This window comes from Macrosteles quadrilineatus, unplaced genomic scaffold (assembly GCF_028750875.1).
Source record: "Macrosteles quadrilineatus isolate MER2022 unplaced genomic scaffold, UCM_ALF_1.0 Scaffold_9__3_contigs__length_116548681, whole genome shotgun sequence".
In the NCBI taxonomy this organism is placed as follows: domain Eukaryota; kingdom Metazoa; phylum Arthropoda; class Insecta; order Hemiptera; family Cicadellidae; genus Macrosteles; species Macrosteles quadrilineatus.
The window spans coordinates 108,985,511-109,012,272 of record NW_026542602.1 but is presented as its reverse complement, the minus strand read 5'-3'; the positions used below and the strand labels follow the sequence as shown (position 1 = coordinate 109,012,272).

Sequence of the window (26,762 nt, the reverse complement as noted above, 5' to 3'; positions counted from 1 at the left end):
ATAATAGAGAATTTAACAGTTAAACTGGTTTTTAAATTACCTGTTAAAATGTTTTCATCTGCTGGGACCCCAACCAAGAAAAAAACTTTAGATTTTTTAGATTAAGATCTCAAAATATCTGCTAACATTAATATCTGTAAATCATATACCTGTTAACTTGTCAGCATTAGAAAGAGCTAAAGGCTTTTAGACAAGAAGATATAACTATAGTTCGGCCGCTTAGATAGCGACCTGCGCGCTAATGCTAACCAATGCTAGAGGAGGTCGCTATCTAAGCAGCCGAACTATAGTAACGATTTCCTTATTTAGTTCAACAGTTTTGAGGTAAACAACTACTTTGACTACGATAGAGGAAAAAGGTTAGTAATGTAGAAATAACTTAAAATTGAAAAACTTTATTATTCATATGTAAACTAAGACGGAGAAAACGTACAATAGCAATTGTATACAATACATAGTTATAAATTCTACTCTAGGTATTCCAAAACGTTGTGTCGGTTCAACAAGAAAAAATATACATAAAACAAATCCACAATCACTTATTTTAGAACTTTTTCAAACTTGTTAACTTTTTACTACATTAACAACCGGAGTATTACGAAAGTTTTCTCACCTTGAGGTAACTATGTACAAAAATATCATGAGTTAAAAATACACACATTTTAAGCTTAAGTACACTCTTAGTTTTGTACAATACACTGGTATCACACAAAGTGGAGATGGACTTTGGGGAAGTAGTGTGTGTTGAACACTAAATAAAACATTTAAAATGTTCTGTACAGCTACATAATGGCACTTGAATATGTTAAATAATTTGTCAGGAAGTTACCCATTTGGAGAAGACTGGGTTTGCAATTCAACTGTATTTTAAACTTTGTTAACAGGTGGATTCTGTTGAGCTTTTTTCAACAAAGAAACTCAATTGTAGAAAGTAAAGTTTATCCATGCCGCTCAAAAAAGTCTGGATATAAATCATACTAATCTGCCCTAAGAAAGTTGGATTAGCATTATTTGGCACTATCTAGTCATTCACAGACTAATAATATGAACTGAGAAGGCAATTTACCTCACTGTATACAAATAAATCAGGTAAACCCTTTTTTTGATGCACAAAATGAGTCATGCACATTAAAAAATATCACCTGCTACTAATAATTTTTACTTTTTAAGCTTGCTAAAAGAAGTTTCATGGACAAGTTATTCATTCAGTTATCAACTATCCCTAAAGGAATAATTGGCTTTTATTTGTACTCAGTAGTATCAATTTAACATTCAAACAAATCTGTATTAAGGTACATATTTTTTAACCATTCAATCTTCATAACAAATTTATGAAGTGTTTGGGTAATTGAACACACTTGAACCATTATACCAACAAGCTAGGCTGCTGAAATGAAGTACTTGCAATTAGAGTTGTTGGCGTTGATAAAAAAGGGGGGGAAATAAAACATTTTATATTTGTTGCTAAAATTGTCATGCCATCTTGATATTTTTGATAATGGCAAAGACTTATTGCTTATATCTTTTTCTACAGTAGTTGTGTTTTAGGAACTCTTTTGATTTGTATAATTTGGAAAAGTATTGAATAATATTTCTATTGAGTATTTTATATAGAGTTTTTGTATAGCCTTCATAATAAATAATGTCATGGAGTTGGAAAATTAGCCAGTACTCTAAAACTGACTATACTTACATCAAGTAATTCATAAAATAATAAACAGAAAGTTAAACATTTAAAGAGGGTTCAAAATATTTTGTTGAAAGCTTTTCCAACTAATTTATTAACTGATCTAATTTTATTTTTATCATAATTTTGTCAAAATATACATTTGGAAGCAAATAAAATCTACAGTCCATACAAACTAACATGATATGAAGGAATCTAGGATTTACTTTGAATTAATAACCCGAGTATAATGCAGAAGGTGTTATATAAAATTACAAAAGTTAATCACACATTTCAGTCGAAGATTTGGAGACATAAAGTTGCTTATTATAACAGTGCAAAGGTATGTTTTTTTGTAACAGTTGAGAACACAACAAGACAACTTCCGCAGATTGAATTAGAAAACTTCCATCAAAGTCCACATTGGCCACGATTTATAAAATAAATATATTCTTAACCTAGTTTGAACAAATATCACACTTATTCTATAACACTTAGCACCAGTCACTCATTAAGATCACATTCCAAAGGACTCAATCAACATATCTGATGCAGTACTTTTTAAAATCAAAAGGAAAGGATTAACATTTTAAAATCTTACTCATCAGTTTTGTTTGGCTTTGGTCAAGATTGTCTGATAGAAACCCAGGTTTACTTTATGTATGCTCCTAGTTTATTTTTCCATTTTTTAATTTAATTATAAATTCTCGTGGAATTTATGTTATTGTAAGTAAATTGTAGATACTGAAACTTGCTCACCAAAATTGACTAAAGTGTGTTTACGCAAAGTCATTAATAACACTTATGTTAAATATAAAAAAACTATAAAATAGCGGTGTGGACTTGTGCTTCAAAACAATAGGTCAATGTAACACATAAAATCAGCAATCTGCTATGATTATAAGATTATCATAATGATGAAAATTAAATAGGCAACCACCCTAATATAGCCAAACTTGCATTTAGTTAGGTTTATTTACATTAACATGTATTTTTTAAACCAATATCTATTCCTTGTTTATTCAAGGTGAGTGAAACTTAAAATAACTTAATATAGGCTACCTTAGAAATGATTAAATAAACCTTTCATGATTTAAATGGAGAACTAGAGAAGCATACACAAGGTAAGAAATATCATAAACAGCCAAATTGTCATTAAGTAGCTTTTTCTTATTGGGTTTTGCAAGTAGTGATTTCAAAAGCAGTAAACTCTTCTTTAGTCTGAAAAAAATAGCTATTTTCCCATAAAAACCATAAAATAGGTAGGCCTAACAAAATAATCTGATTTTTGTAGAAAAGCTGGTTTTGATCAAAATTAATATGTTATGGTCCTTAAAATTCTAAAAAAAATAGTACAACACCCCATTGCTGTAACAATTACGGTTCAAAAGCTATTGCAACTTTTGTGATTTTTAACTATAAAATATCATATGTACTCTCACCGCTTACCCATGATAAAGGTTGTTGACAAGCTTATGGGAGAAAGTATGTGTCAGAATGCTGATAACGTTTATTTTCTTATTGATACCTAGAAATGAAAGTAATTTATTTCCTAAAACTGCAGTAAGCTGGGAATGTAAAAAAAAAACCTTTAAACCAGAACTATTCAAACCACTGCTTTGAAACCCCTACCGAGTAAAAAATACTCTTTAAGAATTGGTACCAATTTGTTTAAAAAATCACCATGGATACATTCTTATCATTCACAGCAATTATCAAAAATTCATTCCTAAAAGCAAATCATTTTATTAAACTTAAAATCTCTTGGGCAAAACAAATTGGAAATTTCTAATAATGTGAAAAATGTATTAAAATATAAATAATCTCTCGATCGATAAAAACTTGCTAAAATAATGAAACTGGTGTAGTTGGAGACGGAGGTGTCTACGACTCCCTCAATTCGTCTCTGTTGATGATCTCAAAGTCGTCCTCATTATCACTGTCAGAGTCTGTCCGTCTTGTTGGCCTTCGCTGTCGTACCACGCTGGCCAGTAGCCCGACAGATCCCAAAACGTTACTGGTTACCGCCTGACAAGCAATACATATTCGGTCAAAAGTCATCAATTTAATCCAATAAGCAACATGCCAACATGACTGTGCTCAAGTAAAGTCTAGACTCTTATCGCAATGTCCTTTTGTTATTTAGTGTATTTTGACAAGTATATCCCTTCTATATTTCTGTTTCTTGTATGTGTGCTATTAACTATTGAACTCTATTTATTGACGAGCAAATGAAGTGAATACTTGACACCTTGTAGGGTTCCTGATGTTTCAGATTAGGAGGCGAAACTAGTTACCACTACAGCGACCAAGGATTACTATATGTAGGTATCATTAACTATTGGAATACAATTCAGTAATTCAGAGGCTGAACTACACTATTTGAAAATGTACAATTACTGTAAAAGCTGTAATTAAGCTTACATTATTAAGCTTTTAATATCTTTCATCCTTACCTCACCAATTGTAGAACCAATTGACATTTATGTAGCCGAAATTGGTGGTGTATCATACCAATGCAATAATAATTGTTTCCAAATATTTATGTCACACACACCTGTGCAATTAACGTATGCAGCCCGTGACCTGTGTCTCTCTCATCAGCTTCTGTGATTATCAGATCTCTTGTGAAAGCTTCCTCATCACTCGATGAATCACCGTTGAAATGACCACTCTGGAACTGGTTAACACATAGGACAATTATATAGGTTTGAAGATTCAAAATATAATAAATAACAATCATATTAAGACTAGTGATGTGTCGATACCAAAATTTATCGATTCTCGATACCGATACCATTTTTTTTATTGTTTTACCGAATTGTCTGAATGGATTGATTGGTTGTACTACACAACTCTTGTCTCTATGTCCTTCCATTAAGTATTTTTGAGGTAATGGGGTGTTTTTAAAGTAAAAAAAAAAATGTACGCATTAATGATACATTCCAACTAGCCAATTTAAGTTTAAACACCTCTGAACACATTAAAAAACTACCATAAAAAGATAAACGAAGATGTAACAACAAAAATCAAAAAATAAATTATATTATAGAGGTGTGCTAAGCCTGACATTTTCAGTCAAGCCAAACTCGAGGTAATATCGTGATCATCGCCTGCGGTCTTGGAGATATCATCTTCGTCTTCTGGGATCAGTGCAAAATTCTAAATATATTCCTCAATTACAGAAACATCAGCACTGTCTTTTGCGGTCGCGGAAAAATCATGAACATCTCCCGCGCCTGTGTAGACATCATCATCAACTCCCATGGTCACAGGAACGTCATCTTCGTCGTCCACGATCGCAGCAAAATCATCACATCTTCGGGGGCCATGTATATAACATCATCATCATGAAACGGTATCGGTATATACTTTTGACAATCGATTCTCGATACCAACAGCCAAGTATCGATGGTATTGAGAAAAACTTTAGGACCCACAAAATACTCCTTCACTTGTAACTTTTTACTCATTCCTTATTACTAGTAGGTATATTACTTTTTACTGTGCCATAGTCAAAATTCATATCATTAGGTCGAAATAACAATCTATAAAACTATAAACTTAAAAAAAAAAATAAACAAACTCTAACAACTTCACAAGGGTCACACTGACAATGATGTAAACCGAATGTTTTTAGTTATTGTTGTAGCACAACTATCTCTAATAGAACCTGTACTGCACGGTGAATGTAGGATAGTAGGATGTATTGGTTACATCTTCATTGCTGCCTCAAATTTTCTCACACTGTCTAGGTATGAACTTTACCTCTATTTGTTGAGTGTTGTCAGGCTGATCTAGAAATTGCTGATCTATATCACAGAGAGAGTCGTCTTCATGTGACGGAATCTCCAGTCCTGAAACCATGTCTGATGAAGAACCTAAAAAACACATGTTAAATTAGGAAACTATAGTGAAATGACATAAAACGACAACTAAACTTTACTTTAAAAATTGGATTTTCTCACTTTTGACCCTCAAAACGTTTCCCAATTTCTCTTTAGACCTTCTTAAAGAGCTTAAAAAACCAAAAAATGTTGTGTATAAAAGTATTTTTGTACAGTTATTGGTAACGGTGAAAATTAAAAAAAATTTAAATTTAAAATTCCTGTTATTCTTATGGAGAATATTGTAAAATGTTGTAGTTTGCTTGTTTATGGATATATTTTGATAAAACTTGGCAAACTTATTTATTTTGTATTAAGCTATTAATATTTTATTAAAAAACACACTTCATTAGTTTCCTTGTTGCTACAAACCTTGTTGTTGTAAAAGCAAACCTAGGTACTCGACCTATAATGTTATTTAAATATATTTAATTGAAAATCAATTCAGACAAATGGAAATTCGTTTAGTTGTCAGGTTTGCTGCGACGGGGGTATTTTATACTAAAACCACTAATAATTTGATTAAATGCCAATTATTTTGTACAGGACCTAAGAGAGATTATAGGGGATATATGAAGAACATGGAAAATACAGATTTGAGTACTGTGCACTGTGAGTGTACCAACATGTTATGAAACATATTTGACCTTACCGGGGTTCGTAAGACTATCGTAAGTGTCGTTCTGTAGATCACTGACTCGTGTGAGCAACGCCAGGTCTTCACTGGTCGTAACTGGCATGTACTCGTCATCACTGGCTTCATTTGCTGGTAACAGAGTTTGAATTATTCTACAGTTACAACATTGAACGCAAAATAAATCTCGGGGTATAATATATCGCTTTGATAATATTTTAACATGAAACTTACAGTAGCCAATCATACATCATACATCATGACAGAGCTACTGTTGAAGATTTCCTTATAACTGGTTTAACAAAGAACACAATTGGTTTAACATATTTGTAGGCCTAAACAATTGTTGGATCCACAAGGAGCCTTTTAAGAATGATGTTATTTTGGATGGTCTCCTTGTTTACTAGATTGGCGTTGTTAATTACACCTTTCAGGGTTCATTACTTGAACTCGAACTCCGAGTTGCCAATTATCCAAATCAATTACAGAAAGACGGAAAAAAGTGTTAAAACACAATAAGAATCGTTATTTAAGAAGACATAGATGAGTGTGTTATGAATGTGACTGTATAAACTATTGACCCCCACAAATGTTAAAAAAACTACTTAAATCACTGATCAATATTAGGGAAGAATTTAATGTTTGATTTTTACTAATTAATACTTTACAGACAGCAACCCCACCTAGGCGTGTATCTTAAGCTCATTATGCAAGTTAATGTAGAATGAGATGAGATACTGTCATGTTGTGTCTTATTTACAAAATTCCCAATAACACTAAACCTCATAGATAACTATGCAACAATGCATATCAGCTGATTGTCAATGAAGTAAGGAAAAGAGGGATACCAAAATATAAGGTTGTTTTGTTTTGTCATTAAAATGTGTCTTACAGTACTTAAATTTAGATTACGCATTAAAAAAACACCCTTGTACTTACCACTTCATTTTGGCAAATTTCCCCCATTGGGAACAACTGGACTCAGAACCGATTTACTTTTTTTATGACTCCTGAGGATTTGTTTACTCACAGTATTTAACGAACGCTTGGTTGATGCAGGTGATGTACTGCGAGACTGTAAGCTTGAGATGGGGAGGCACACATCTGTGGAAGATGCCTGGTCCTAGCAGCAGTGACATGACAACAGCGTAGACCAACATTAGACCAGATATTGTGCGGCCAAGCAGCAGTAGAGCCGAGCAGACGACAGATGACAAACAACAGAACTGTCAACACAAGAGTTGGTCAAGTTTACTTACAGGACTGGGAGGGTGTCGTATTTTAAAAACAAACTAAAATTAACCTATAAGCTCAGGATTCAATTTATGATGCCTTATTATACCCTACAACTGTTAGGGGTTATATTTTTTAAGTTAAGGCATTACTTTATAGAAGATTTTTAAAAATATAATCAAAATTTTTTTTACTTATTCAAACTCTTGATTTTTGGATGTTGAAGAAGACATATCATATGGGTAGACTAGCTTTAGCCTATGTTTTTATTCAGATAGAACCTGGTTGAAGAGCGTCTCTTAGAATGTGCTACAGTTAAAATTAGTTTTTCTAGAAATTTCCAAATATCCTTTTATAAGGTAAAAAGCTATCTCATAATAAGATCTTGCTAGACCAGGGACCAATTTAATTTTTAGTTTCCAAGTCCCCAGAGGCTAAAAACGCCGTCAGATCAAATTCATGTGTTTGCAAACTTATTGGAATAAACTTAAGTTTACAGGTTTGTACCAAATTCATTAAATCAAATCTTTTTTTATTCGATCTATTTGCTAAGAGACACACACATGCAGCTGAATTTGGTACAAACCTGTAAACTTAAGTTTATTCCATTAAGTTTGCAAACCAGGATGATTGGACTATGTAAACAAAGTTGTATGTTTTATGTGGTAATAATCCGTTTTTCCCATTTTTGGCCCCAAAATATAGAATTAAGCAATTTCTTTCCAAACTATTTTGTAGAGCAAAAAAAATTGTAGTTTAGTGTTAAAGCATTGTTGTACATAGCTTAAAATTGACATGTTATTCTAATGGAGAATAAATAAACTGTTTTAGGCTAGTTAGCGGCAAATTTTCCACAGGGAATAAGCTATTACCGTAAGTCTCATGTTAAGATCTGGACCCAGGACCGATTTATTTTTTTATTTTGGTGTCACCAGAGGTCAAAAACACCATCCGTTCAAATTCGTATGTATATACTATAAGGCCTATGTGTCACCGTTAGCACGATAACTCAAGCAAAAATGATCCGATTTTGATGAAATTTGGTACACACCTACGTTTATTTGAACGAGTTAGTGAACCGGCGTGATCAGACTATGAGAACGGGGTTTTATGGGGGGGATTTATGGGGTAACATTTTTTCTCTCATTTTTGTCCCTCAAAACATAAAATTTCTCAATTTCCATCTAAATTAGGGATGGACGGGTCCTCAAATCTTTGAGAAGTTTGCAAGATTAAAAAAGGCTTGTTAGTTCAAGCAAAATTGACTATGCTTTAAAACAAGATTATAAAAAAAATTAGAACGCCTTCGTGAAGTACTTCGTGAATCAACATCAATGCACTCCTGTATTGCAGGTATTGCAGACACTTTCTGAAGGTGCTTTTAAAATGTGTTTTGTACATCTCAAAAATTGGTAAAATTGTTTTTTCTCGTAATTAGTTTATCTGTCATGACTCTGGTCCTGCCTATACCGAATATAGTAGGTTTTACTGTAAATGATATCATTATCACCGAGATCAGAAGTAACACTGTACAAGCTACTAAAATTGTCTTTTGTCCCTTAATGGCTGTTTTTTGTGATACAGTTAGTCGTAGTGTGCATGTTACAGTTTTACATTAAAGATATCTTATTTTATTTTTAAATGCAAAAAGAATTAATAGTGCTGCACTCTGTTGGTAAGTCTTATAACCTTTTAATGCTATTGAATATCATGGAACCAACCTGTGTAGTTTAAACAGCTGGCAAAATTATTTCATTCCTTTTAAATATGAACACTCATAAGGTTAACATGGGAAACTTTAGAGAGCCACTGGGGCGGGGCCCGAAAGGATTTTTGAGATAAGAATATGTCTATGTTAATCGGGAATGTGAGCTATAATCATACAAATTTCAACCCAATCCAACCAGTAGTTAATGCTTGATTGAACTTCAAACAAACAAACAAACAAAAACACAAACATTCATACAGTATTCATAATATTAGTATGATAAAACGGAAATAAATTAGAAAATTTTAAGGGAATAATTTTGTGGGAATTGGGAATTCAACTACATTAACTTATTTACTGGTTTTTTAGACATTAAGATCCTTGATGTGATCTAAAGGATGCTGTAGTTTACCAATTAGTTGTCCTATCAGTTTGCCTTGGTCATAACTTAGTATTGTGGTCCACAAAAATCGGTAATTGACAGCAACACACGCTGTCGGTGGCCCAATTGAACCATAACTGGCTACAGCTGTAACAGGGGAATAGCACATCTAGATCTATCAATAGTTATAAACATTACCAGTCTTATAAGATTTGTTCACTTACCAGACCTGGCTGGCGAGCTCTGAGATTCCTCAGCCAAGCTAGACACTGCTTACATGTCGTACAGCTCGACGTCAGGGCCTTACTGACTGCTACCACACTGGAACACACATTGTATCATTATAACAATATAATGGCATAGAATAGTCATATACAACAACGACCACATGAAGGTAGGTATTTTAAGCCTATTTATCGATAGATCAACAAAACGAAAACATAACATTAATATGTTCTACTTTTGCAAATAAGTTACAAAATAACACAATTTATTTTCTAGTATTTGAAAAAAGACATATGATTTAGAAGAACAAATTCCTTGGTAGATTTGAAAGAAATTTGGCCTACATCTATGATTACGAATTGTGTTATCACGTTGTGATGAAATATATTTGAAAGTACGCAACAAAACGGTTCACATTTTTTTACTAGAAGTTAATTTAAGTTTAAACTGGGTCTTAATGTCTGTCTATATTATGTGAAGTCTGTATTAATAAGGTCCACATTAATGAGGGTTTACTGTATTTAATCTTTAGTTAGTGGCCTTATACAAAAAAGATTGGATCACAAAAATAAAACATTCATGATTATTTTCTCATTAAAAGCAGATTTTTTTTAAATTACAAAACAAAAACAAATTAATACCTCGTTCAAAACAAAACCACATTCGTAAAATAGCAAACATTTATGACTGTAATTACATTAAAACCATCTTGTTAATGATATCAATGAAATATACCTAATATTTACAATCAGGTTTCAAGCAAAAAAGCCTTGAGAATCATAGACTCGGCTAGTTTTCTAGACCACTGCAAACCTATATTTATAAAACTTGAAGTCTGCACCGTGTTTAGCCAATACATTCTACAAAGCCTACTTTATGTCAGGGAAAACCTCTCTTCACTTACTATGAGAGGGGACCTGCACCCGTATAACACCCGAAGGAGGGAAAAGATTGATATCCCTAATTGTAGGCTGAGTAAAAAGAAGGAATGCTTCCCAGTCCTGGCAATAAAACTCTTCAACACGCTCCCAACTAGTGTGAGAATTCTGGAGGCCAGTAAATTCAAGACTCAGGTAGAACGATGGTTGAGGAAAAATCTTTTCTACTCCATTGAGGAGTTTTATAAAGCAGAGGCCCAAAATATCTAAGGCCTAGCTCGGTAAAGACCTGCCGCCAAACATATGACCCAAAATGTGTAAATAGTGTACAATTTTTATATATTCAAATATTTGTTTTGTACAGTCCTAAATATTAGTTTTTAAAAGTATTACTGACGCCATCTATCCAGTATCACTGGTCAAAGATGAAGGGAAGAAGTATGAAGTATAAAGTAAGTAAACAATGTGTTGCTTTCAACAATGTATTGCTTTCAACAATGTGTTGCATCATCACAGATAACCCAACAACCTTGTCTCAACAAGTCAAAATAATTTGATGACGCTTCGAGCATTAAGATAGCATGAAATACAAATAAGATGAGGCTACAGTTACAAGCATCACCTCACATCTGCGTCACTCAACCTTGGAGATAAAAAGCCATTCTTGATAACCTACAGAGTCAAGGTTTAATTAGCAAGTAATTGCACTTTTTTCCTCTAAATTAACAGTTTTTCAATCTTTATTTTTTAATACTGGTACAACTGGTAATATATACTATCTAATTTCTTTTTAAACCATTTATGTACATATATATAGACTGTTTCCATAAGCTAAGGACCCTTCTAAATTGCATTCTTTTAGTTAGACCTAAACTATTACAAGGTTACAAATTAAGTAGCCTATTTCCTTGTAAAAGATCAGAATTGCATTCCCCGGCACGAAACCCTACCCTGAGTTTAGACTATTTGCTCTATCGAATTGATTGTCAAGCCCATCAACCAGGCCTATATGTAAAATCTAATTGACCTAGCCCATGAGAAATATTGTTATGTAAATTATAGAATAAATCCATATAGCCTATGTGTTGTAGCTAGCCTATTTATTGGAATTTGAATAGTTTATTATTAAGTCAAGTAATTTCTTTCACCAAAATAAAAATTAATCAAAATAAAAAAATTAGATATTAAACCCAGTCTGTGGGGAAACTTTGCAGTGTTGTGGAAGGCGGGAGTGAAACTGGCTGACTTGATCACACTAAGTTACTTGTTATCAGTAGAAGGTGTTTCAAGGTCACTTGTGTCATGTTACAACTCTCATGCATATGCAACCATCAGGTGATTCAATACGATTGAGGTTACAATAATCAGTTGTGTCCAACAGGTCAAAACAAATTATGTAATATAATAAGGCTATGCAGTTACTGCTTTGGTTCGGACTAAGATGACTACTGGTATAGGAAATTAAGACTTCGGGGGCTTTGAAATAGCGAGAGTGCACTTAATAATTTATAAAAAATAAAAAATTTTAAATAGGCCTACCACGTTTTTCAACGAACTAAACAGTAAAAAATAGTTTTCAAATATGTGGAGAGAATAAATACTTGTGAGATTTAAAACAAGAAACGAGGGCGCATGCAATTGCTAATTAACCCTTTTCAACTGTAATCAGATGTTGTTGCTACTATTCTCATAATCCTAAAAATTTTTAATCTCTCGGGCGTAAAACCTTTACCTCTTAACCTCTGCTCTTTGAACAAACTGTCAAATTATAGTATTTACAGCTGACTTCAATTGATATATTTACATTCCTCCAAAATGTAAACATTGAAAATTTGGAAGCCCATGGGGCGTAGCCCAAGGGAAATATGAAAATAAAATTATATAATATTGCATTGTCATCCATTTGTGAGCTATGTTTCAAGTTTCAAGTCTCTAGCACATCGGGAAGTTAGTTTAAAATTGATTGCGAAATTTGTACTGAACAGACAAGAAAGCGAGCTAATAAAAAGGTTTTAAAAATATCTTGTTGAATATAGTGGGATGTTTTACAAGTATAAAAATGCACTGAGAAACATCAAAAAATAATCTGTTGTATCCAAGAGGCAAAAAAAATATTATGTAACATGAAAAAAACTTACATTAAATGTAGACCTAGTGGATGTTTTTGGATTTAGAAAATGCAAAGCAAGGTGCCCTACTAAAAGCTAGGGGGGGGGGGGGGAATTAATAGATCAATTAATTTTCAGTTACCTTTTTCCCATCAATTAATCTCTGTTCTATGCTTAGTTTTCAGTTAGTTCTATAGTACAATGAGTTTATGAATTTGATAAACCGTAAATTGAGGGATAGGTTACAGTACTTACAATTTTATTCTTGTGGCTCTGTTAAAAGTCTATGAGCTGTGTGTGTTTTAAATTAATACCAATTACTTTTCAGGTAAGTCAGTGGCGAATTTATTGACTTTTGACTAGTGCAATACACATTCCTAAAGTGGCCACAAAATCATTCAGTTAGAACAAATTTAGCAACAATTTTCAATTCTTTCTTTATGCTTTAGTTTAGACAACCAGTTAAGCAAAATTAAAAATGTATTATAGTTAAGCAAAATCCAATGTATTATGTACAGGAAATGAATAAAGTAGTTTTGAATTGAATTGAATTGAATTGAAAAAAAACATAACACAGTTTCAAAAATGTTGAACCTAAAAAAAATTACAATAAAACAAAACTACAATATAAACAAACAACATACAATATAAAATTAAAATCAATAAAATATTTCTCATAAATTTAGGTTAAATTTATTAATAATCAATGCAAGATTAAATGCAAGGGAATGCTCCAAGTCTTTGGCTTATGACCGAACACTTTGCTTGGTAAAGAATAGGCTTGCAATTGGAAGAAATTCAGAATTGGTTCACAAAAAACAACATCGTGTTAAGTGGCTTAAGCCCAGCAAAAACGAAACATAAATTTAAACGAATTCAAATATCTTAATCCATTAATCTACATTGTTTGTGCCAGAATACACAATCCAGCTGGCACTTCTATAGGTGAAGCTGACTTCATTTTTAGTGATTAGGAGTACTCCTTTAGAGTTTCTTGGAAATCTCAGGTTGAATAAAGTTTTAGCCTTGTACAACTTTAAGTAGGTACAATTGTTCTTAAAAGATCTGTACTGGTTATCAACATATCATTAATGGGATGTTTAGTGAACTGTTGAATTGAGTATAGAAATTTAATAAGGGTTAGTACCTTTGAACAAACGACAAAGTGCCTAACAAAATAAAATAAACAAAATTGGTATTCCTTTGCGCTATTACAACAATAGTTGTGGCTGGATCACCTGGTCGGCAATCAAGCAAAAACTATAAACACTGCAATATCTTTTTTAATGACAACTTTTGAATCTTTTCCTCAGTAATATCGATGAACTCCACACTTGTACTCTGAAACAAATGATTTCCCTAAAGACTAGGAAATCATTTTGCCTAAAATCCACGAATAACATGCTGGTACCATTACTCGTATTTTCTCTTCTGTTGTTACCTTGGGTGGGTAGAGGAGGGACGTTCTTGTTCCGACACCGGGGATGGCGCTACACTAATCTCTGGCCACACTTGTGACGTCCAGGCTTCATGTGCTGACATTGCTAACAGCAAACTGCTCAAGATGCCGTAGAACTTCCACTCCAGAGAGGCAAACACCCTGTAACACAATGTTGATCTATTAGGTTAGAACGCAGGACATCTGTACTAGAGGCCACAAGGTTCAAATCACGACTATCAACAATGGCTTTTACGTATGTGATAATGTCAAGACCATGGGGTTCAGAGCCCATCTTAATTTGCAGTTCCATCTATCAGTGAAAATATAGGTCTTCAGACAAGTATAACTAAAATACCAGTAACTATTGGATAACTCTTTTTACTAAAAGCCAAGGGACAATTAATCAGTAGATTTTTTATAGTGTTTTCAGTACAGTCAGACTTAACTGTAATCAAACCATTAAATATGGTTGTTGTATTTTTTCGAAGAACTCATGTGCATTCAGTTAGACTATAATTAATTCGGCTTGGGTTACAATAAAAACATCTTTGTTTTTAATTATCACACAACTAAATAGCAGAATGATAAAAAGCTCGTCCCGTTATTAAAGAATGGTCCTGAAAAAAATTAGAAACTCTTCAGCCCAGTTGCCCTTGATCATTGGGTTTCAATGGGTTTAATTTTACAAACGAGGTAAGCTGAAACCAATTAAACTGTCAGGTTAGGACAATTAGAATATAAAATATAAAGATGATTATGCTCTATATACAGCTATTTATAAAGCACTATTACACAATTCCAGGAGTAGGCCTATTTGTAAAAAGTGAATTTTGAGTCTCAAGAAATTAACGTTATTAATTTTCTGCTAGCTACATGTGAATTAGAAATCACAATAAATTGAATTATATATGCTATATTTCATGTTTTTTTTTTCATTTTAACCAAATGCTAAGTTTTGCACTACCTATAGTCTATCATATTTGATCAATGTGCCACACTATGAGTCATGTAATTGCCTCAAACTGCACACCATGGAGTGTCAACTTCACAATCTTAAGACTTCACAATATTTAGACACCATGATTTAATAATGATTAAACCTAAAATTACAAACATGGTGATTTAAACGTTGAAACTGGAAAAAACTTAGTGTGACAACAACTTTGATAACAACAAGTAATATATTGCTTTCTTTCTTCTTTAGACACCTCTACCGAGTTTCTATGCCCAGCCGTTCTCTCAAATGAATGGAAACAAAGAAAATAGTTTCAAATTAATATATAGTTTTACAACAACATATTAGATGACTTATTGTTGTTGTTGATAGTTGATAGAACCACAAGGAGTGCATGTTATTCTGATGTTTTGTGGAATGGTCTGGTAACAGGTGAGATACTGCTGGTAGATGGTAAACAAGTAGCAGAGTAAACAAACAACAGCTGATCTAAACAACAGCTGGGACTGGGAGACAGCCAACTGATGCAGGGGGTGGAGGTTTAAACATAGCCTAAAACTATTTAAATCGGTAAACCCCACAAACAGCACAAAACGGTTCTATATGAATATTTGGTACGGTAACATGACAAAACAGATACTCTATAGACTACAGAATTCTGTTAAATTTTTTATCTTGAAGTGTGGTCATTACTTTTGAGACAAAATCGTCACATAGGTGTATGTTTTAAGCTGAATGCAAGGCGAGTGTACAGTAGAATGGAGTGAGATAACAAATTATATAATTTTTAAAGGAAAAGGAACACGTGGACCCAGCTGTCCTCGACCATTGGGCTTTCAGGAAACAATTTTGGCTTGTAAAATATTTTGCAATTTCACCAAAGATTGCTAATAAACAATCTTATGTGTCTTGATGTGTCTGTCTTATGAATATAAACTTGTCACAAAAACAATTATAAAATAAAAAGCTGTATCGTAACAGTTATAAATTGTAAGTAGGGTCGTAGACAAAATGAATAAAGTCAGCAAAGAAGAAATCAGATTTGTATAAGTTCTAAATAAGAAACAGTAGATCTTTATCTGTTGAAAAACCACATAATTTATTCCAATCCAATATTCAGTAATATCCCGCTTGAAACTTAAAAATGATATTGACTGCTGCCGTAATGCAGCTACAGCTGATAACACTAAAATCTATTGACAACTGACCCAACCCAAAATTCTGTAAATTAAAACTTGACCTAGGAATATCTAGAGTTAAATAATAAATATTATATGAGAAACTAGCTTACCCGTCGCACGTTGCTGCGATTGCAAGAAAGTTAACCATTCCATAATGAATCTCAGGATGGTCTTTTACATTTTTAGAGCACTCCATTTTTGTTATTTGTAATAATACAAAATAATTTAAGGTGACGTTCCACCCCCTTTTCAAATTTAAAGTCTGTAACACGTTTCTAAATGGTTCAGATGAGCATACCAAAGTCGGTCACATTCAATGCTATTCCCTATCAGAATAACATTGGGGGAAATTCAAAATTTTGGGGCGTTTATTGCATACGCCATTTTAAAAACTACTGAGCTGGGAGTTGACAGAAGCGCACTACTGCAACCTGGCAAAAACCCCATGAAACTCGAGAACTTCCTCTTTCTAACAGTATATTGTTCGATCAAATCGGATGATTCTTTTTAAAACACCTTGTAGATTAAGTATTTGATTTTCCAACACGAGAGCAGGCCACATAAAGTTGTCCATGTGAGAAACATGGATTTGTTAAGTCTAATTCACACACTTGCAGAGATTGCCCTCGAGATATGTTTATAGTTATCGCAAATGTGAGACGCACAGGAAACTGTAAACGTTTGAATTCAAAGGGCATAGAGCTATAGGGGTCGTTGGAATATGTGGTAAGAGAACATCTCCCTTAAATTTGCCATTTAAAATTGCTCCTATTACATTGGTCATCAGTTTCTTCACTATTAGTCGTGTGCCTTTACATAATCGTGGAGTGTTCATATTTGGTCTTAAATTTAAGGTATGCAATCTCAGATCTACTATCAAGCATTGGAATTAATTAATTTGACGTACATATTTCGAGTCATGCACAAAAGCAACTTCCTACTTGTATATTTCTTATGGGAGTTAAATTTGGTTTTTCTTTGTAACCGAGTTCGTTTGGCTCTTCTACCTCACCGACTTTCATAATTTTGATAGTTAAGTGATTTTACTCAAAACCTCGACAGTAACCGTCAAAATGAAAAAAAATTCCACCTAGTCTTACTTATTTCTCAAATCATTGACACAATCTTAAAATAAACTAACTTACTACATGGTTGTATAGTTTAATTAACCCGCTGTTGCCTTAGGCTAATAATTGATCTCTGGGGCAGAGCCCTGAGGAGTTTTCCAAAATTTTATTTCACACAACCTTCCCGGGGCTGTATATAACAACTTCCCAAAGTTTCATCACGATCAGATGGCCGGTTTGGTAACACATAAAGGACAAACATACATTGGATTTCATATAGATGTTAGCTATTGTTTTTCTTTAATTTTTGTTCTTTGCTTATTCATTATTTAGTATTTAATACCTCTACCCACACAATATTTTCAACATAACCAAAATGCTGAGGAGTCAAAACTTAAGTAAAATTATTTGTGGAATGCGTAAAGTACATGCTTTCAATCAATGTGTTAAGTATTATCATCTGGTTAATCAATGCGTTGTTTTATCAATCTGTTACCTCCAGTTTCTCAGTAAATGTGTTAAGTTATTTAAACCTAATTTAAGCTCAGTAAATCAAAACAACAAATGAGGAGATGATAAAAACAAACATCACAACTTGTTATGACAAAGATAAGACTCACACCCACACAGATAAGATCAAACTGTAATCAGTCCAAAGCCCAGTAGAAGTGGCTGTTAATTACATTGGTTGTGATTTTTGTCAAACTATTTGTGATAATAGCTCAAAGTTATGACAAATTCAAAACTTGGAAAGGTCAACATTCATTTAGATTTTTGCTTATGTTTAATTTATTTTGTAGCGCTCAACAAAAGATCAATTAAAAATTATCTACAAATTGTCAGCTGTTTGGAACACTATTAAATTCCACAGTGTTGGGGGGGGGGGGCAACTTAGCATTATTTCTCATTGAACTATTTTATTGTAGGTTGTATACTTAAGTTGCATCATTACTTGCAATTGGTGATGAATAATTTAACAAAGCGCAGCTAAAGTACAAATTAATGGAAGATGATTATGGGATCAGGTGAGGTGCCTTATATTAAGGAACCGGAAAACAAGAGTTTAATGAGAGGAATACCCTAAAGTATACAAATCGAGCTTAATAATATGATTCTTCAGTGAGTCCCAAATGAGAGTCTTATAAACATGTTATCGTCCATCCTAATGCAACAGCGTTATTGCCTACATAGTAGTTACAAAAGTGTCACTGGATTTCCTAATACTTTGACAGACAACATTGTAACTTGGCAAATACTAAGTTTAAATTGGACAATAGCCTTGAACACGTCAACACTTCAAGTCCTACAACTTAAAATACTATATGTCAAAGACGTTAATTTTTTAAGCAAGCCCAAATTTTCAATAAAAAAACTAATACCCATTAATTACTTAGCCAAGCCATGTCTTGAAGTTTAAACTGAATTGAAAGAATTTCCTGCTATATAAAAATGTACTCAACATTGTTGTAAAATTACGATACTGAGTATGTATCACTTAAGAAAATCACCGAAGTAGTGGTTTAGGATTAATTGGCCACTGATTATGAAATGGAAAAAAATACACGAACAATAGTGTAAACCTGGAGTGGTAGAGGTAACTATAATTTGTTTGTATACTGAATCTGTAAAAATAAAGATTATATTTATATGTAGCTTGATATTTTTTTGTTTAGATATCACAGCACTTTTATCTACAAAAAAAATATTTAGTCGATGTACTTATCATCCAGAAACCAAACAACCAACTTAAAGTTTATTTACTTGACACCGCAGCTGTTGGTTACAAATAATAGTCTACCAACAACAATATTTGTTTTTATTAGTCTACTATGTTATAAACCAAGTATAATGCAGCATGATTTGCAAATTTCCAAAACTAACTCATTTCTTCATCGCGGAAGCGGAAACTGTGTCATCGCCCTGACTCGTGTTACGGTTTGGCAGCGGTTGTGAGTGTGCGGACAATGCAGCGCAGTGTGTACGACGCAGACCAGCGTGACCTGACACTCGGTCACACACTGATGGAACCTTGCCAGCTGTTCGTCCTCTGCTATTTAAATCACACATCATCCTCACGTTTAACACGCTTGGAGATAAAACACAACTGAGACTGGGATGGGGCCAATAGATGAACTGATTGATCAAAAACTTGATTGATCAAATAGCCTATATTTTCTGTAATAAGTTGAAGTACAAACTTAAACTTATGATATAGCAGAGTACCCGTCCTTCGTACGGGGTTGGCGTATAAGTATAAAATGCTTATTGCAGTTATACTCAGTGCTTTGCATTTACAATGCGAGAGGACACAGTTTAAGAAAATTGTTTAATTTAAGGTAGGGTATGCTATAGCATAGCACATCTACCATAGTCATAACTTAATGTGTAAAAAAGTGAAATTCTCATTTCTCACAGCTTTTTATTGTTAGTTGGTTCTAGATGTTGTCATAAATAGGTACAAAAAAAACCAATAGTGCTGCACCCTTTTGGTTAACCTTATAACTTGTTAATGCTATTTAATATCATAGAACCCATGGTGGAAGGGAAAAACATAGGTGTGCTATTCCCACATATTCTGACGTCACTCGGATTGCAAACAAAAGATCATCTGATTGTACCGTTAGTATATATTTGTTTTGATTTGATTGTTATTGTTTTTATAATAATAAAAACAATAACAACTAAATCAAAACAAATACATATACTAATTTGACAGTTACAATCAGGTGATATTTTGTTTGCAATCCGAGTGACGTCAGAATATGTGGGAATAGCACACCTATTTTTTTTCCTTCCACCATGATAGAACCAACTTGTGTACCTAGTTGAAACAGCTGACAACATTCTTTTATTCCTTTTCAATATGAATACTCATAAGGTTAACAAAGGGAATTCCAGAGCCACTGGGGTGGAGCCCGAGAGGATTTTTGAGATAAGAATGCGTCTATGTAAATCGGGAATGTGAGCTATCATCACACCAAATTTCAGCCCAATCTGACCAGTATTTTCTACGTTCACTTGTCACAAGCATCCATCCATCTATCCATCCATACATATCCAAACTTTCTCACATATAATATTAGTAGGATTTAACAAGCTTAACTTAATACCCCCGCCGCAGCAAACCTGCAGACTAAGCGAATTTCCATCTACACAGCTGGAATTCCTCTAAATTATTCCCTTAAAATTGTCAGATTTATTTCCTATTTAAATATTAATTTTTTTTTTTTTTTTAAGAGGTTGGCGGCCTCTTTTAACCTTGCATTTGCCCGTCCACATAGACTAAAATGTATATATATATATATATGCATATGAATTTGAACGGATGGTGTTTTTGGCCTCTGAGGACCTCAAAACGAAAAACTAAATCGGTCCCGGGTCCAGGTCTTACCATGAACCTACGGTAATAGCTTATTCCCTATATGGGAAATTCGCTAACTATATGGGAAATTCGCTAATAGGCCTAGTGATTTAAAAAGCCTGATTGATGACAATTTCCCTCTAATAGCGAAAAGTGAAAAAATGCTTTATAAAGTAAAATACAGTGTTTATTTAATACTGTTAGTAAACATGGTGAATAAACAGTACTAAGCATTAAATACAGTATAGGCTTAGTGATGTAAAATACCTGGGTATTTAAAACTCCGGGTAAATACCCAAAATCCATAAATACCCGGGTATTTTGGGTATTTTTGAAATCGATTGAAATTCATTTATATTTACCCCTAAATATGTTATTGTTATCATTACGTGATAAATTAGGATAGTCTATAACACCTTTTATTGTAACTTGAAGCTTTGCTAGTACCTTTTATTCAATGACTTAGCACTTTTTTTAAATAATACATAAAGTTTCTAAATAAACATGGGGTTTCGTGTCTTAAATTGAGTAACATCCGTTAAATTTAACTTACTAAATAATAGTTTATTAAAAAAGGCTGTGGCTATTTCAATTGTTATCATTTTATAAATTTATAACCAATTAAATAACATAAACAGAAATTGTTGAATATTTATGATACAAAATTCTTATTGTATAAATGGCTTGGAAGGCTAGACAGACAGACCTAAGGCCTGATTGACATAGGCAGAATGGCAGAATACTGAAAGTAATTAAACTTTTCTGTGTTACCGCTTAGTTGGAAACAATAATATATTTGGATAAACCTATTACAAAAATGTATCTCCTGTTTTTTGGTCTAACTTAATTTAATTTTGAAAGATTTATTGTGCTATGGATTCAAATGTTTTGTATCACAAGTTTATGAAATTAGTTTGATACCAACAAAAGATCTAAACAAAAATATTATTAAATCCTGCCATCCTACAATTTTCCTGTCTTTCTAAATAATAATTATTACTTCACATTTTTTTTTCACTTTTAATAAAATAAATTCATCTATCTATCATAGAAATTAAAAAATCATAAGTAGTCAGGACCAGGGCAACCATGCGACCAGGGTATTTATGCCGATTGCGCTTTATGCTCAGACCTGGATATTTATGGCGATTATACCCAGAAGTAAAATGATAGTAGTGACCATATGAAATGTTGTTTAACACATTTTATCATAATTTTACTATCCTTAAAAGGTAATAATTGTAAAAAAAATCTTAATCTTCTCTAACTTTAATAAAAATTATAAATACCCAGTTTTTGGGTATTTACCCGGGCCTGGGGTAAATACCCGGGTAAAAACCCAATTTATATTTACCTACCCAGTGGGTATTTACCCGGCCCACATCACTATAGCCTATAGGCTACAATAAAGAACTACTGTAGGCCTACTGTGTATAGAGTACCTACAGCAATGAGGCGTTCGGATTGATCCGATTTTCACTAATTAGTGGACTTTCGGATTACGGAGGTTCGGATTACGGAGGTTCGGATTAAAAATGTAACATATTTAATATGATTACGGTAATACCGGTACGGTACCTCATTATGATGGATATTTTTATCTTTGCAAAGAGTGGTACCGGAACGCCGTTCCGGCACAAATCGAGAACAGTGAATGACTAATCTAACGTTGATATACATTACAATCGCAAAGATCGGTTAATAAATAACCAAGTGTAGGATTATTGTTAAATCAGCTGAGTTATGAAGTTATGAATCATCTGCTATTAGGTTTGTTTTACATTATTATTGTTTTCTGTAAATAAATATGTAGTTTTGATTGAGTTTATTCAAAATGAGTTTTAATAATTAATTATTCTATGTTGGAGACGAGAAAATGCAGAGGAAAACAGACCAGTCTCAGTATAGGAGTGTAATTGATTGTAGTAACATGCCTTGCATACAAGATAGAATGAGTAGTTTTTCATTTAAATGTTATAATAGTGAACAATTGTGGGAAGACTGTTTTGAGTTGACCTGCAGAGTTAAGGGACTGGGTTGTGCTGACACAGAAGAACAAGCGGCTCGGCGAGATCTTCTATTGGCAAATATCGGAAAGGAGCACCTCAGGGCACTGTCGGACCAGATGTATCCAAGGGCCTGGGAGGAGTGCACCTTGGACAAAGTCAAAGAGGAAGCCAACCGGTTGTTCAAGCCTACAAGGACCCTTTTTGCAACAAGGTTTGAGTTTGAAAGAGCAATAAGAAAAGATGGTGAGACATTTATTTTGAACAGATTGAAGTCTTTAGCTAGAAGTTGTAAATATGGAGATAGCTTAGATGAACGAGTACGAGATAGGATTTGATGTTAGCGGAACACAAATTAGGTCAGTCAAGAGTAAAGTTACCATGAGAGCTACAATAGATGTAGAATTGAACAAGTATAATGTTAGAATGGAGTTTGATTCAGCAGGTGCTATTTATAAGTTTGTCTATTTGGGAAAAGATAAAATCAAGTGGTGAATCTCTAAAAAAGACGTCTGATGTCATCACTGGCTATGGAAAAAATAAGCTAGAAGTAGAGATGGGTAAGGCTGTTGTGGACGTTACTTTACGTAATCGTACTAAGCGATTGCCGGATATTGTATTACTAGAAGATGATGTTCCATTATTTGGGTTGCCGTGGAGTGTAGGCCTAGCTTTCAATCTTAATTTGCCTAGGGAAGTAAGGGTTAGGGGTATTGACAATGGAAAGACAAATAGTAAAGAGACATATATGTAAGAATGAAGAAAGTTATAGAAAAGAGTTACAAAACGAAGTTGAGGCATTAACTCGGGAGTTTTCCGAACTCTTTCGTGATGAGCTAGGAACAATATCTGACTCTAATGAAGTTATCCATCTAAAAAGTGGAACAAAACCTGTATCTTAAAACGGGGCACCACGAGTTCCATTCCCCATACGGGAGGCAGTAGAGCGAGAATTACAGCGATTAGTACAGGAAGGAGTTTTGTAAGCAGTGGACCCTTCCGAAACACCGATAGAATGAAGTACCCCAACAGTCAACGTAGACAAGGGCGGAGGTAGTCAGGATCTGTGGTGATTTTCATACAACCTTGAATCCAAACATCGTCCCGGAAAGACACCTCTTGCCAACCTTTGATGAATTGACTTCCAAATTAACTGATGGAAAGATATTTTCAGTCATAGATCTTCGAGACAGGTACTTGCAAATGAAAGTACACCCCAAGTCACAAAAGTATCTTACAATAGCAACTCATGTAGGCTACTTTTGCTACAAAAGGTTGCCTTTTGGGCTTTCCTCGTTTCTTGTAAGTTACTGTAGCCTACCATAATATTATAGAAAGGATAGCCTAAGAATAATAACTTAAGGTAGGCTAAAACAACGAAATGGGCCAAACAATTTCAAAAATGCTTGCCTTAAAGACTAGCCTATAGGCTTTTATTTTGGTAGGTAGACAGAGAGGGTCAAGAATAAAATAATCTAGGTTAAGGTGTTACAGTAATCCAAAAAACTTATCTTAGACCTTATGTAGGATTAAGTTAAGTTAACAGCAGTTAATTTCTTACCAGAAAAGAAGGTTGATAGAGAGAATGCAGACAATGCTGAGAGCAGGGTTCTCCCACATCACAATTCTCTGAATCTGGTTTACATATTTTTCATATATTTTTAACCGGTTCGCAAGCAAAAATTCTGAACTGAATTCTTGGTGCTCTTCATTGACACTCCTTTTCCAAAACTTAAGTCGATTAAAAAAAGTCTTTGCTGCCATCTAAAATCCTGTTCTTTCACATCCACTTACAATAACTCAGGTAGGAGGTAGGCCACCTTGTGTGGCTCTGTTGATACTTGATACTCGCTTAAAAGTTCACTAACTTGGTAGGTCTATAAGTTAAATTCTCTCCACACAAACGAATTCAGTTCATTAAGTACCTATTTGAAGTTAAATGCCTAAATTGGTAAATCACAGCAAGATAAAAAGTCCTTTGTTCTCGACCGCGACCTATGCTATGTTTAAATACAACCACGCTGAGAATTAACACTTGTGACTGTCAGTTTCAAGTTTGCTGCTGAACTCAGAACTGTGTTAATGTTGGAGGATATCGACTTATTTTGTTTAACACTTGCTCTTGACAAAGGACAAAGCACGCAAAATATCGTCTCTTGAGAAGAAAGAAGAATGGCCTAACAGTGAAGTGACGAAGTGACTGGATGTGGCTAGTACTAGATTGGTACTAGTAGTAAACAAACAACAAATGCGTGAATCACTCATAGACTACACGCCAGAGCAGAGGTGGAGAGAGACAGACTGATAGAAGTGATAGAACTTTTAGCTTTTCATTACTGCTTTCAATTCAATGGGTCCTGATTTTTTGTTGATTTGTATTATTGGGTGTAATTGGAGATATTCACTCTGTCTCACTCAGCTGTCAGCTCACTACACTAACTCAGCTGAGCTCTCCCAGCTCTCCTGCTCCCTCCTCCCTCACCTCAAACATTATTCTTCTTCTAGTTTGCTCTTTGTTTGTAAGTTGATGTAGTAAGATGTTGATTTAGTGGTGCGGCACACGGGAGATTTTTTAGGTGCCATTATGACGTCATCATTAGTGCAGTGCAGAAGACTCAACTTAGCAACGTAGCAGGAGGGTTGTTAACGGTGGACAGATTTAAACATGGCTCACCGCTTGTCCAAGACCCCACTAGAAACACTTTTCTATTGGGGCCTTGGCTTGTCTCGGACCGAGCAAGGAATCTTAAAAAATACACAGTATAAGCATAAGCGGAATTGAATGAGCAATTCCGGACTAAGGTGGCCGTGACTCGCCCAAACATGGAATTAAAACCATCTGGAAGGAAGATTGGAAGATTGCTAGGGGCTAGGTGGGCTAGGGATCAAACTTGTAGCACAGATCACAGTAACTTGGCGCAGATAAATGTAAAGCGAAACTCTGTATTCTTTTTGTCTATGGTCGAACGCAGGCAATTGTAACTTAAGTTAAATTCTATAACATTTAATTACTATTTTTATTGTGCTTAGTCTTGGCACTGCTACCTCTCGGACACCTCTAATAATATAATATAAACAAATAAATAATAAAATATCAATCGTGAAGTTTGGTTATGTGTACTAAACAATTATAATACTACACATTAACAAAAAAGATACGTTATATAAATTAAATTACATAAATGAAGTCTCAACTAAATAAGTAATACCCTAATCAACATCTCGTTTTGGTTGTATTTCTTCTATTATTTCTTCCCTTTCGACACTATCACGCAATCCTCGTAATTTATCCTTTTCTAATAAATCCATAGTGGCATATCAGTCTTATATAAAACGGTATAACGGGAACACCAAATAGTTATATACTTCACTGACCTCCTCCAGCATTGGTTTAGCATTAGCGCGCAGGTCGTTTTCTAAGCGGCCGAACTATAACAGACACAACTAAAACAGTCTCCTCTAACACCTACGAAGAGCGAGGAAATCAACTCCGCGCTAAGGATTTACGTGATACCATTGACTATATAACACTACTTAGTGTTATATAGTCAGTGTAGTGTTATAAAGTCAATGGTGATTGGGCTCACGCGGAGAAAACCTCCGCAAACTGGCATCACGTCATTCGCGTCACTGAGCCGTATTAATAAAAAGAAGGATATGCTCAAAAGGAAAAGGTATGAAGCAAAAGCATTTGCTTCTAGTAAAAGGTAAAAGTAAAAGCATATCCTTCAAACCGTATTAATAATGATTACCTTTTACTTCCGAGCAAATCCTTCTGCTTGGAAGTAAATGGTTCTTTAGGAACATCACATGTTACACGTCTGCCTGTCTATTTTTGTCTACTGATATCCCTCGAAGGCTTAACTGTACTAACTCCGTGCCAACATCCTTGAATTTAATCATAACTAACTAAATTATAAAATCTAGAGTGTGTGGGCCGGAATTTTACCCCGGATTTTACCCCCAGAATCTTAACCCCTTTCTAGACATAGAATTTGAATTTGGTTGATGATAGTAGTCAGTCGGGTTA

General features: G+C 33.9%; 1 protein-coding gene across 1 annotated transcript; it reads right to left on the bottom strand.

Moving 5' to 3' along the window:
• Positions 1-379: 379 nt before the first annotated feature.
• LOC129002813 (reticulophagy regulator 3-like) lies at positions 380-25,095 on the bottom strand. The gene is made up of 8 exons (XM_054430889.1): positions 24,294-25,095; positions 14,163-14,321; positions 9,735-9,831; positions 7,218-7,413; positions 6,206-6,319; positions 5,435-5,547; positions 4,224-4,346; positions 380-3,694 (listed from the first exon to the last, which is right to left on the bottom strand). Exons 1-8 carry the CDS (start codon positions 24,494-24,496, stop codon positions 3,551-3,553), a joined length of 1,149 nt encoding a protein of 382 aa, XP_054286864.1. The 5' UTR covers positions 24,497-25,095; the 3' UTR covers positions 380-3,550.
• Positions 25,096-26,762: the final 1,667 nt, after the last annotated feature.